This window comes from Elephantulus edwardii, unplaced genomic scaffold, assembly GCF_000299155.1.
Source record: "Elephantulus edwardii isolate Elephantulus edwardi_28Jun2011 unplaced genomic scaffold, EleEdw1.0 scaffold00012, whole genome shotgun sequence".
NCBI lineage: Eukaryota > Metazoa > Chordata > Mammalia > Macroscelidea > Macroscelididae > Elephantulus > Elephantulus edwardii.
Window position 1 is genome coordinate 3,758,008 of NW_006399762.1, and position 12,702 is coordinate 3,770,709.

General features: G+C 37.7%; 1 protein-coding gene across 1 annotated transcript in view; it reads left to right on the forward strand.

The window, feature by feature from the left end:
• Nucleotides 1-6,124: 6,124 nt before the first annotated feature.
• The window catches only part of TRPC3 (transient receptor potential cation channel, subfamily C, member 3), a 78,509-nt gene continuing 71,931 nt past the window's right edge, over nucleotides 6,125-12,702 (forward strand). The window contains exon 1 of the mRNA XM_006881049.1: nucleotides 6,125-7,233. Within this exon, the coding sequence (XP_006881111.1) occupies nucleotides 6,493-7,233 (741 nt within the window). The 5' untranslated portion in view covers nucleotides 6,125-6,492. The remainder of the gene's footprint in view (nucleotides 7,234-12,702) is intronic.

A 12,702-nucleotide genomic window follows, 5' to 3' on the forward strand; every position in this document is an offset into this window, starting at 1 on the left:
TCCAGATTTCTTGGCTCAACTTGGCGAGCATGTCCAGGGCTGCATCTATCTGATGCCATCTTCAATTGGTATTCCATTAATTCCTGGGGCCTTGTTTTGTTGCCAGTTCACTCAGGGTAACTTGGATGTCCTCCTTCATCACTATTGCCTTTTGATCATATGTTGTTTCATTAAATTCTTCTGTGTCAGTCAATTCTTTTTAGTGCAGTGACTCTGTAATCTTTCCATCTTCTATTGATGTTTTCTGGATCATTCAATATTCTGTCCATACCATTTTTAAGTGTTGAAACTTGACACTTGAATTTATTCTTCAGTACCTTCAGCTTGAGAAATGTTGAGAGAGTTTGTCCCTTTTGATCTTTCTGACTCCAGCTCTTTTGCACATTTCATTATAATACTTTGTTTTGCCTTCCAGAACTGCCCTTTGAAATCTTCTGTTCAGCTCCTTAACTTTCTGATTTCTTCCCTTTGCTTTGGCTTCTCTACACACTAGTGCAATATTCAGAGCCTTTTCTGATGTCCCTCTCGGTCTTTTCTTCCTCCTCTGTGTTTGTAATAACGTTTTGCATTCTTCATGTATGATATTTTTTTTCAATTTTTTTTATACTGGTTTACTTACAAAGCTCATATATATTGTTTTTCACACTGGATCTTTCCCATTTCCTTCACCCCCACCTCCCTCCACCCATCAAACTGTGCAACCCTATGATTATTGCCTGCTCCCCTGACCATCCTCAGCCTTAGGCTTCCACTCCCCAAACCCTTTGGATCCTCATACTCATTTTACAATAATGATCTTATACAATATTTGTTCTTATGGAACTGAATTATTTCACTTAGCATAATGCTCTCCAGTCCCTTCCAATTTAGGTAGTGATTTACAAAATCATTACTTCTGCGTGCTACATAGTATTCCGTCATGTGAATGTACCATAATTTCTCAATTCATTCCATTGTGGTTGGACATTTGTGCTATTTCCATGTTCTTTTAATGAGGAATAACAGTGCTATGAATATTGATATACAAATCTCCGTTTGTGCCTTAGTTCTCATATTCTCAGGGTATATTCCAAGCAGTGGAATAGCTGGGTCGTATGGAATTTCTATGTTCAACCCTTTGAGGAAACGCCAAACTGCCTTCCAGAATGATTGTACCATTTTATAATCCCAACAACAAAGTATAAGATTTTCTATCTCTCTACATCCTCTCCAGCATTTATTATTTACTGTCCTGTTCAGCTTTGCCACTACTACTGGAGATGGCAAAAAAAAACCCCAAAAAAACCAACACCACAAACCTGTGGTTTTGATTTGCATCTCTTTTATTGCCAGTGATTTTGAGCATTTCTTCATGTGTCTGTTGTCCATCAGAATATCTTCCTCTGTGAAAAGTCTTGCCGTGTCTTTTGCCCATTTCATAATTGTGTGATCAGTCTTCTACCTGTGGAGGCCCTGTAGAATTCTGTAAACTTTTGATATGAGACCCTTGTCTGAAAAATTATTGCCATTTTTCCCCCCAGTTAGTAGGTTTTCTTTTCACTCTATTAGAAAAAGTTTTTGACGTGCACAGGAATTTAATATTTAGAAGGTTTTCATGGATGATATCCTTGGTATTCTCCCACAGTTTTTATGGTCTTCATTCTCTAGCATTCAAGGCCTCAAACAGGTTCTTGAGATGGTCTTTAAATTCAAGTCGGGGAGACTTAAAGTCAATTTTGGTTCTTGCGGATTTGTTTTCATTTTCTTTAGCTTCAGTCTGAATTTGCATATGAGTAGTTGATCTGTTCCACAATCAGCACCTGACCTATGACATTGAGTTTTCATCAATTGTTTCACAGATGTAATCAGTCTGAACCCTGTGTAGTCCATCAGGTGAGTTCCATGTGTATAGAGGCTGTGTGAGTTTTTTATTAAAGATATTTGCAGTGAATAAATCATTAATTGTACAAAATTCTATCATTCTCTCTCCAGCCTCATTTCTATCAACAAGTCCATATTTTCTAACTACTAATCCTTCTTCCTTATTCTCAACTTTTGCATTCCTGTGACCAGTTAATATTAATGAATCTTGGTTGCATGTCTGATAAGTTTCAAACTGCAAAAGTTGGTAGAAATAATCTATTTCCTCACCTTTGGCTCTGATTGTTGATCCATCTATTTGAATGATAGTGGAGCCAACAGGTCTTCTTTGTATGCATAGAAATTTATGTAGCATTAAATCAACTTTCATTTTGAAATATCTTGTTCTAATTGAGAAATCTAACTTCACACTTCAATCAGTGTTAGAATCTTTTAAAAACAAATTCAAAATTACTAATAAGACTTGTGTTGTACTAAAAATCATATAATTAAGCTCAAATATATGATATGGGAAATTAAGTTCCAAGTGCAGAAGGAATAAAAGAACACTTTTATTAGAAATACTTTAAAATATTAGAAAATAATTTTTAAATCTCAAAATATACAAATGGAAAATACATGAAGTAATGATTTCCTTGTATTCTGAAATCAGCCTGTTTTTGGAGAAGTGAGAAGGTAAGGTTTCACTAAGTCATTTTATCTGTAGTTAACAATCATTAGATTAAAAATCTATTTCCTATAAATATGAGACTCTAATAATGAGCTTATTCCCTCTGAGAAAACCCATCTGAGTATAGATTGAAATTATGTATGTATATTTGTGTATGTATAATATGTTTGTATTATTCTTACTGATATGTCCTGTAGTCATATATAATGTCAAGATATTATCAATTATAAGCATAAAATTAACACTTTGCACAACATGAAAGTCTTCATAATTTAAAGAATGTTTGTTTGTAGCTTAGTAGTTAAAGTATCTAAATAATGCAATAAGATTAATACCATTTAATAGTAATCAAGCATACAAGTAATGGAAATATTACAAGATTTCTTTGAAATTCTTGTCATAGGGACTGCTCTTGAAATAAAGTTCTTGTCCACTCAAGAACCATCATTATACCAACACACACACATACTCACACCCTTCTTACATGCTTCCTCATCCAGCTCCCTGTCTTACACTCACTTGAACACACGTCACACATGGAAATATACTACCTACCACCCTGTATATTCACACCTTATTAATAATGTTGTTGTGTAACTATGAGTCAGAAGCAACTTGTAGCAGACCCTTCAGTGGGTTTTCAAAGGCAGTGTGTTGCAAGGAGGAGGCCACATCTTTCTCTGGCAGAGCAGCTGGTGGATTCTCTCCCTTCTTTTGTCAGTTGCATCTCCTAAAGACCGAGACAGAACTGCAGAAAAACTTCCTGTGTTGCTTTTTTTAATAGCTTTTGCTATAAATAGACAAAGTGGGGGGGGGGCGGGGGTGTGTGCTTAAAAAAGATTATTACATGACCCTAGTCATCACTGAAAAAGATGCTGGCAAGTATCTCCTCTTTTGGACAGGTTAATAAGCTTCTGTGGGATCCTCTTTGGTTTTCTCACCTCTAAAATCAAAAGGTTAAGTAAAATCCTGCCTTTTATGTTGATACAGGGCAATTTTGTAGACCAGATTTCTTTGGTATTTGTCTGGGAAGCCTTCTGCCAAGGGCATCTATGTTCTATGATCTGGGGCCCATCTGGAGAAAGAAGAGGCTGGACACACTGCTGTCTTCTTTTGCTGCAATAGCTCCCTAATTAGCTGTCCACCTCCAGGCCACCAGGGATACTAATGTCCTCTCTAGTTCATTTTCAACTTTGGACTCTATAAATACTATTTTCTCAATGGAGTGAGGTATTTTTGGAATATATATTACACTAGGAGGAACGTGTGTTCTTTTCTGTCCCTTCACTTTGAACTGGTCACTGTTACTTGCTTTTCAAGCCAGTAATGTGAAGAGAGCTTTATGTTGGACCTTTTGATAAACTACATATAAAATAAGTCATTGAATTTTAGAAAGAGTTGTCCCGAGGGCTTCCATCCTTGAGACTATTGGGACTGGGTGAAAGAAAAGATGTATATTTGTACTTGTAATACTAGCCATTGAAATATTTCACATAATCACATTGTTGCATTCTTAATTTTATTTCTTAATCTTAATAATAATTCTTATTCTTCATTTTAGTAAAAATATCACGGTATTTATTTGACATTATTTCTCAGACACTGGGGACTTCTAAAATAATGTTTTGTTCATTATCTCTTGAGAAAAATCTGGAGTTTCCAAATTTTCATTTCCACCTGGAGTGAAAAAATACAAAGAAATGAAGTTATTTACCCAGAATTACAGAAATACTGAATCTGTCTTATAATTGAATCGATGATATAGGATATGTAAAAACAATTGTTGGCTGGTTATTAGCCTGACTTACGACAATCCTCTGTCTTAGAGCAGAGATGTCCTCTATGCAATGGCTGACTTTTTTGGAAGTAGGCAGGCCTTTCTTCCAAGGTATCCCTGGGCAGATCCAAATTTCTGTTTATTTTTGTTTTTACTTTTTAAAAATTTTATATTGGTTTGCATACAAAATTCATATACATTGAATTTGCTCATTGTACCACTGAGAGACTCTGATAGAATTTGGCTAACCTTTGTAAATGCAACTAAATCTCAACTAACATGATTGAGAATTAAATTTCAAGTCACATTGTTCTGATAAACAATTATGCCTAGTTGCTTTAGTCACAGAGTAATGCTCAATTGAACTAAACTCATTGCTATGGAATTAGAACCAGCTTAGATCTGACCCTCCAGTAGGCTTTCAGTAAATCCCGTGAGAAGAGGTTGCCCATCTTTCTCCAGCAGAACAGCTGTTGATTCTAACCACCTGCCCTCTGGGTTGGCAGTGCAACTCTTTACCCACTAGACCACCAGAGTGACTTCTAAACCATGAACCAAATCATATCTGCTTACTTCAAAGAGAGCACGATTATGTTGTTGTTGTTGTGTACCATTGAGTAGGAACCGACCCAAGCTGATCCTCCAGCAGGTTTTCAGTAGCAGTTAATAACACTGGAAGAGATTGACAGTCTTTTTCCTTCGGAGCAGTTGGTGGATTCAAACTTTGTACTTCTGTGTACAGAGTGTGTACTTACCACTGAGCCACCAGAGCTCCTCCCTAAGAGATAGCTGCATTAAAGAGCTATATGTTATCAATAATCAAAGAATTTGTTTTCCTAAAAATAAGCCTAACTTTGACCTCATGGAACTGAGTTAGTTCACTTAGCATATTGCTCTCCAGTTCCTCCCAAGTTAAGTAGTGATTTACAAAATCATTGCTCCTGCATGCTGCATAATATTCCATCCATGAATGTACCACAATTTCTCCATCTATATGATTGTGATAGGACATTTGGGCTGTTTCCATGTTCTTGTGATAGCAATAATGTTGCTATGAACACTGGCATACAAGTCTCTGTGCCTCCGTTAACATTTTTCTTGGGGTATATTCCAAGCAGTGGAATAGCTGGGTCATATGGAATTTCTGTGTTCAGCTTTCTGAGGAAACGCTAAACTGCCTTCCAAAGTGATTTATACCATTTTACAGTTCCACCAACAGTGTATGAAAATGCCTTTCTCACCACAGCCTCTCCAAAATTTATTATAAATACTGTATAAGACCATTATTGTAGAAATAGATAACTAGTAAAACGTGTATGAGGATTGGGGGGGGGAAGGTGGTAGGCATTTAATCATAGGGTCGCCTAATTTGATAGATGGAGGGAAGGGTGGGTTAAGGAAATGAGAAAGATCTGGTTTGAAAAACAATGTATACAAACTTTGTAAGTAAACCAGTGTAAAATTTTTTAAAAAAAAGAATGTAAAAAGAATGTAAAAAGAAAAGCATAAATTGATGATCTAATTGTATAACCACTTAAGAATCCTTTGTTGTTGTTATTTTAGAAGGGATTGAGGGGCAGGGAGGGAGATCTCCTAAAGAGAAAAAAGTACAATAAACCTGAGATCTCTCAAAATTATTAAGTATTGGACTCTAAACCAAATCAAACAAACTAGTGAATCTATTTAGATTAAAATATGCAATAAATTGAAAGGACTGTTCTGGCTAATTATTTTAAAATATTTGGTGTCAAGTGCCTGCTAGCCTCTCTTCTCAGATGTTTAAGAGCACACAAGGTTATTGCCACAAAATAAAAGAGTTCCATCTTTGCTAGGGCCACAGGGGAGGCGTGGGTGTGTGTCCATTGTTTTTATAATTATTACATCTGAAAGCTTTCTTCTAGAGAACACAGTCTCTTGTTCTGAGGTCAGCCTGCCTGTCTCTAGGTTCAAGCAGCCTGTGTTAGAAACAGGTGTTAGAAACAGGTGTAAATTTCAGGGAACTCCTTAGCAGCGAACCCTGCGCACCTGAGGACCACAGGTTTGCAGTGAGTAGCATATGCCCTAGGAAGGGCCCTAATGTTTGGGGAGGGGCTGTGCCAAGGAAGGAATTTGTATTGATATCCTACAGTTGCTTTTTTTGTGTCTGCTGATTAGGTCGGTAGAAGGAAGCCCATCTCTGAGGCGCATGACGGTGATGCGGGAGAAAGGCCGGCGCCAGGCCGTCCGGGGTCCGGCCTTCATGTTCAATGACCGAGGCACCAGCCTCACGGCCGAGGAGGAACGCTTCCTCGACGCCGCTGAGTATGGCAACATCCCCGTGGTGCGCAAGATGCTGGAGGAGTCCAAGACGCTGAACGTTAACTGCGTGGACTACATGGGCCAGAACGCGCTGCAGTTGGCCGTGGGCAACGAGCACCTGGAGGTGACTGAGCTGTTGCTCAAGAAGGAGAACCTGGCGCGCATCGGCGACGCCCTGCTGCTCGCCATCAGCAAGGGCTACGTGCGCATCGTGGAGGCCATTCTCAACCATCCAGGCTTCGCTGCCAGCAAGCGCCTGACTCTGAGCCCCTGTGAGCAGGAGCTGCAGGACGACGACTTCTACGCCTACGACGAGGACGGCACGCGCTTCTCGCCGGACATCACCCCCATCATCCTGGCGGCGCACTGCCAGAAGTACGAGGTGGTGCACATGCTGCTGATGAAGGGCGCGCGGATCGAGCGGCCTCACGACTACTTCTGCAAGTGCGGAGAGTGCACCGAGAAGCAGAGGCACGACTCCTTCAGCCACTCGCGCTCGAGGATCAACGCCTACAAGGGGCTGGCCAGCCCGGCTTACCTGTCCCTGTCTAGCGAAGACCCTGTGCTCACGGCTCTGGAGCTTAGCAATGAGCTAGCCAAGCTGGCCAACATAGAGAAGGAGTTCAAGGTAAGCTCTGCGCACCCATCCAGCTGCCCTTCCCGAGGCTCAGTCACTTCCCGGCTGCTGTGCTGCCTGAGTTCTTCTGTACTTTGCCCCACAAGCCGTCCTACCCAGTGAATATAGAATCAGGAGATATTGGAGCATCATTCAGAGTTGATGAGAGAATTTTTCCCTTCTCAACCATAAGATAATTACTTGGAGAAGGTATGTATTCTCTTTCAGAGCTAGAATAGTGTTGCTCTGTGTTATAAATAAGCGTTCACCAAAACAGTTATAAAGAGGAATTTGGTGTGACTTTTTTCCTTCCAAATTCTTTCTCCTATTTGGTGACTAGTTGTGTGATGGACCTCAGCATAGTAGTTGTATTAATTTTGAGTGCTCTGCTCACAGGCACAAGCATTTGTAGAGCTAAAAAATCAAAGATAAAAAAAACAATAAAATAAAAATACTATAAAAGTCATAAATTTAATACAAGAATACCTCTCTGTGAAATCCACAAATGCATATTCAGAGTGATCATAGATATAAGATCAACCCAGAAATATATACATAATTTAAAACTGCTTTAATGGACCTTTTAAAGTAAGTGTACATTTTTGGTAGATACGATCTCCAACCAGAACAAAGGATTTTTTCTATACAAAGTTTATTTTCTGAAAACCGTATTTTATTCCATTACTGCTTCTTCCAATGTATCTTGAATGTTCTGTCTATTATTTGGGGATAAAAAAGTATTTTGGATCCCTGGTGAAAGTCTGATTATGAATTTATTAATAAGCAAATGATAATAGACACCCACTCCTCCATTGTTTTCTGGATGCTGAATAATCTTATTTTTTTAATTTAGTATTGTGATGACAGATCACAGAATGTGTGATTATTACATCTTCCACATCATAATATAGTTTTTCAGATTTGTGTGAATTTTATAGAAATATAATTAACAGTAGATAGTTAAGTATCAGGAGCATCTGCTCTTTTCCCTGAGATTTCCAAAAGATTATGGGAAAGGGTTGATTTTTATTTTATTATCTGTTTTCTCCCACATTCATCAAATTCCCTACACATTTCTGAAATCTCATTTTGTCCTGGTGTAGACCTGGCCTATCATTGTGTTGCTCCCTTAAAAATGTTTTTATAACATAAAGGGAATATATTTATTGTAGAAAGCTTAAACCATGTAAAATGCAAAGAAGAAAATAAATTATCACCTTTATTTATGCCTCTTTCTGAAGAGATTCATTAGATAGCCTTTTTAAAGACTTATTTTCATGGACTTAATAGTAATTTTTTTTTTGTAAGAAAGGACTAAAACTTAGGTAGAACATATTGAAAACATACCAATAGAAATATATTCAGGTAAAATAATTCCAATTTATTTTTAATTTATGCTTAAATACTGAGAGTTAAGTTCCAGTGGAGTTTTGCTTGGTACCTATTGAAAGCCGTGTGAGAAGAGATTCTATAAAAGGAAATGTTTTCTAACATTATGTTTTAATAATTTACTGATGATAATGTGGTGCTTGCGTTTGCACCCAGTGTAGTCATCTCGGTGAAGCAAAGGTAAGAGAAATAGCTATTATTCATTATTTTTTTCCTTGGAGCTGACTAAATTCATTTTGATAATACTTCAAATCTCTTTTAGTCTGACTTAGTCACCTCTGAGAACTTTTCAAATGTGAAGAAAATATCACAAGACTAAAAAAGAGGTTTAAGATAATACTCAGCTGTCTGATCTCTTAAGGATATGCAGCACTAGTCTAAATTTCATGATCCTTTTTCTGCATTATATGGAAAGCCTTGCATAACACATCCCCCTCTAAGCCAAAATTAGGACAGTTCTGTAGACGTTTTTGCCTCTATGGACTGCTAGTCTCTTCCCTAACAAAATGGCCTTTCCTTCCTTCCCTTCATTCTTAGCTGATTTCCTTTCACCTCTTTGCCCCCTCATGCCAAGCTCATGTCCATCTGTCAGAGTTAGAGACACAGGAAAAATAGTGTTTTCACAGCACCAACCCAGGGACTCTGTGCTGTGAAAGGGCAGTGAAAGTGAAGCTCATTTCTGAAGAAGCAGGTAACCTAATTTGCCCTATTCCCTAGTGTTTGCTATGTTCTTTCCACAGGGAGTTTGGGCTTAAAGTACTAGTCTTAAAATAAAAACTTTAAAATAAATAAAAAAATGTGTTCCCTGATGGAAAAAAAGGTGATTTGTTTCCCCCTTGGACACCTATATTTATTTCAAGTATAAGCCATCTGTATTTATTTAAGGAGCCCAAGTGGCACAGATTGACACTGATGTGCCAAACATGGTAATGGTTACTCATGGTGGACAGTGTTTGCTGGAGCTTCCCAACTAAAACAAGCCTGGAAGCAGGAGCGGCATCCACTTCCGAAATGGCTTGTGCCTCTGGAAACTCTGTGTACGATCAGTGCTCAGGCCTTTCGTTCATAGGGTCTCTATGAGTCGTAGACAACTCATCGGCACCTAACAACAACAACAACAACAACAGTGGCACAGTAGTAAAGCAGTCGGCTGCTAACTGAAAGCTCAGCAGTTAAACCTACCAGCCTCTCCAAGGAAGAAAGCGATGGTAGTCTGTGTCCATAAAGATTAGAGCCAACCGACCTACGGTTCACAATGATTTGGAATTAATTCAGCTGCAACATTTTTGGTTGGGTTTCTATCTATTTTATCTCAGCAATGGCCTTTAATATCTAATTCTCATCGCTTAAATTGCCATCATTCAGAAGACTAAGAAAAATATCTACACCATTATGCCATTTTCAGAGTTTCTTGGGAAAGATAGTAGTCATAGTCCTGGAAACATATGAAGGTCATTACCTCAAGAGGCTGCATATTCTAGAACACAGAGTTAGATAAATTAATGGAGGACAGCTCAGTGACAGGTTATTAAAGAAATATTTTGGATGTGCAAACTCTGTCTGAAGCTATTCTGAGAAACAGAATATTGGACAGGATGGACTCTAGGTCTAATTCTCCAAACGTCAGTGGCAAGCAAGGAAGCCAGTCATTTGTTAGGCTGTGAGAATCCAGATTGAAATTCCTAATGCTGACTAAATCAATAGGAAGGCTCAATCTCTGAGTAAGTCAGTTGCTTTCACTGTACCTCAATTTTCCCATCTTTAAAAATAGTTTCAGCACGTGTCACAGAGGAGTCATAAAAAGAGAAGAAAATGAATACCATCCAAAAACAAGTGTAGAATATTATAGCAAGAAACTCAGAATTATCTGATTACACAGACCCCTTACTTTAAAAATAAAACAAACAAAAAACCAAGCCACCACAAAGTCCCCTTTGCTACATCTACAGCCAAGTGTCTAAGGCCTAGACAGTATGTCATTTGCTGTATTTGATCATATTAAAGCTAATATACTGTATTTAGGCAACAGTTTTACTCTGCAGACTTGTGGTTGTTTTGAGTCAGAATTGACTTGATAGCAAACAGCAGTGTTATGAATAAGCACTCTGAATAGATAGATAGATGATAGATCGATAAATCGATCGATCAATCGATAGATAGATAGAATTATAAATATATAGCTGTTTTTACTGAGTCCCATGGCTGACCTTCCAGTGGGTTTTCAGAGGCAGCTAATTGCACGGAAGAGATTGCCTAGTCTCCCCTAGAGCAGCTGGTGGAATTCAACTATGTGTCTTTGGGATTACAGCACAACTTCTTACCACTAGGCCACCAGAGCACAATTACAATATTAGATAATAATAACAAACAGCAAAGTTAAGTAACTTCCACAAGATCACATAACAAGGAAATGGTTGTCATTGCTTTGTACCACTGAGTAGAAACAGACCTTCCAATAGTTTTCTGAGGAGATTGCCCCCTTTCTTCCTTGGAGCAACTGATGGATTCAAACCACATGCCTTTGGGTTGATAGTGCAACTTCTTAGCATTAATGGTATTTGGTTTCAAATCCGTGCTTTCAGCAGCCATGCTACAGAAAACTTTCTCTTTTATTACTAGAAATAGAGTATGACAGAAGCAAGCATGTTTAGAGTTTAATTTCCATTTTCCTATGAAGCTTTAAAGAAAAGAATGAGAATAGTGATTAAACCATGTACTTAGAATAAATGTACCGATACCTGTAGACAAGCAGTGGTGAGAATAAATGCCATCCTTCCTCTGGCTTGAGTGTACCCTCAGAGTTCTGAGTTCCTTCTCTGCATGCTAACCTACAGATTTGGAAGAAGGCCATAGCAATGGACAGGTGGTACCTTGGAAATCACTGGACAAGATCAAATTAAGGAAAAAATATTAGAAAATGTAGACCTGAAAACCCGCTGTGACATGCTGAAAAGTAGGAGTTCATATTTGAACTAATTTCGTGGTGCAGTGTGGACTTCTTGCAAATAAGGAAAGACTGGCTGCCTGTAGTTGGCACATGAGCTCGACTAGTAGCTCTGCGAATTTAGAAAATGATGTCCCATGATTACAATAAAGAAATTGCCATTCTCTACAGCTCTGATTATTTTCTACACTTAGGTAAAAGACATCTTCTGGCAACATTTAAGTTGTTATGAAAACAAAATACCCCTTATTTTATAACCCCTTTGCAACATGTGTGATTACCAATTGCTTATGCCTTGCTTGGCTCAAGTTTCAGTAGGTGTGGAAAACAAACAATCCACAGTCTTCAATAAGAATAGACAATTTGTGATTATAGATTTTAAAAATGAATTCTGTAAGAGTGACAAAGCAGGTGCTAAGATTTCTTTTCAGAACATTTTTTCCCCATTTCTGAGCAATGGAGATATGATCTTTCTGCAGTGTGTGAAGTCTCCCAGATCAGCATGAACTGGAGGCAGTTTCAACTCAAACATTTGAATTACATGAAAAGAGAGCTTTAACTTTAATAAATTTGTATTAAAAGGACAGCATCTATAACAGACATAGATGGAATACTTCTGCATGTTATAATATTACACTAGTTTTTCAAGAATGGGTTATTAACTGAAACTACATAAAACCAGAGACTGAACATTTTATTAATCTTATCAGTTGCATGGTGCTAATCTGAATAGAAACCAAAGATTAATGTTTTTATGGAAAAGGATAAATTGTAACTGTCCTTTATGTCAGTTTGTGAATAAAAAGAAACTATTCTAGTCCATGTTCCCTTTAAACAATTTCTCCTCTTCTTCTTTATTTTAAGTGATACGATGGTTTTTCCTCTAAATTTAATTTTTAAGGGAAATTTTGTAATTCTTGTGTATTTTTAATAATTATAATTTTTGGAAACCAGGAAACTGCTGTGCTAATATTGTTTAGTTATTAATACACATAGTTTCTCATAATGGAGTGAAACGAAGAATTCCATTTTCTTCTGGTGTATCAAATTAGATTATCATCTAGTTAACTTTCTTAATGAACTAGAATTTGAGAGAACATCATAGAAGTGGAACAGCAGTTTCTGGAAGTGAAATACGTTCCCAAGAG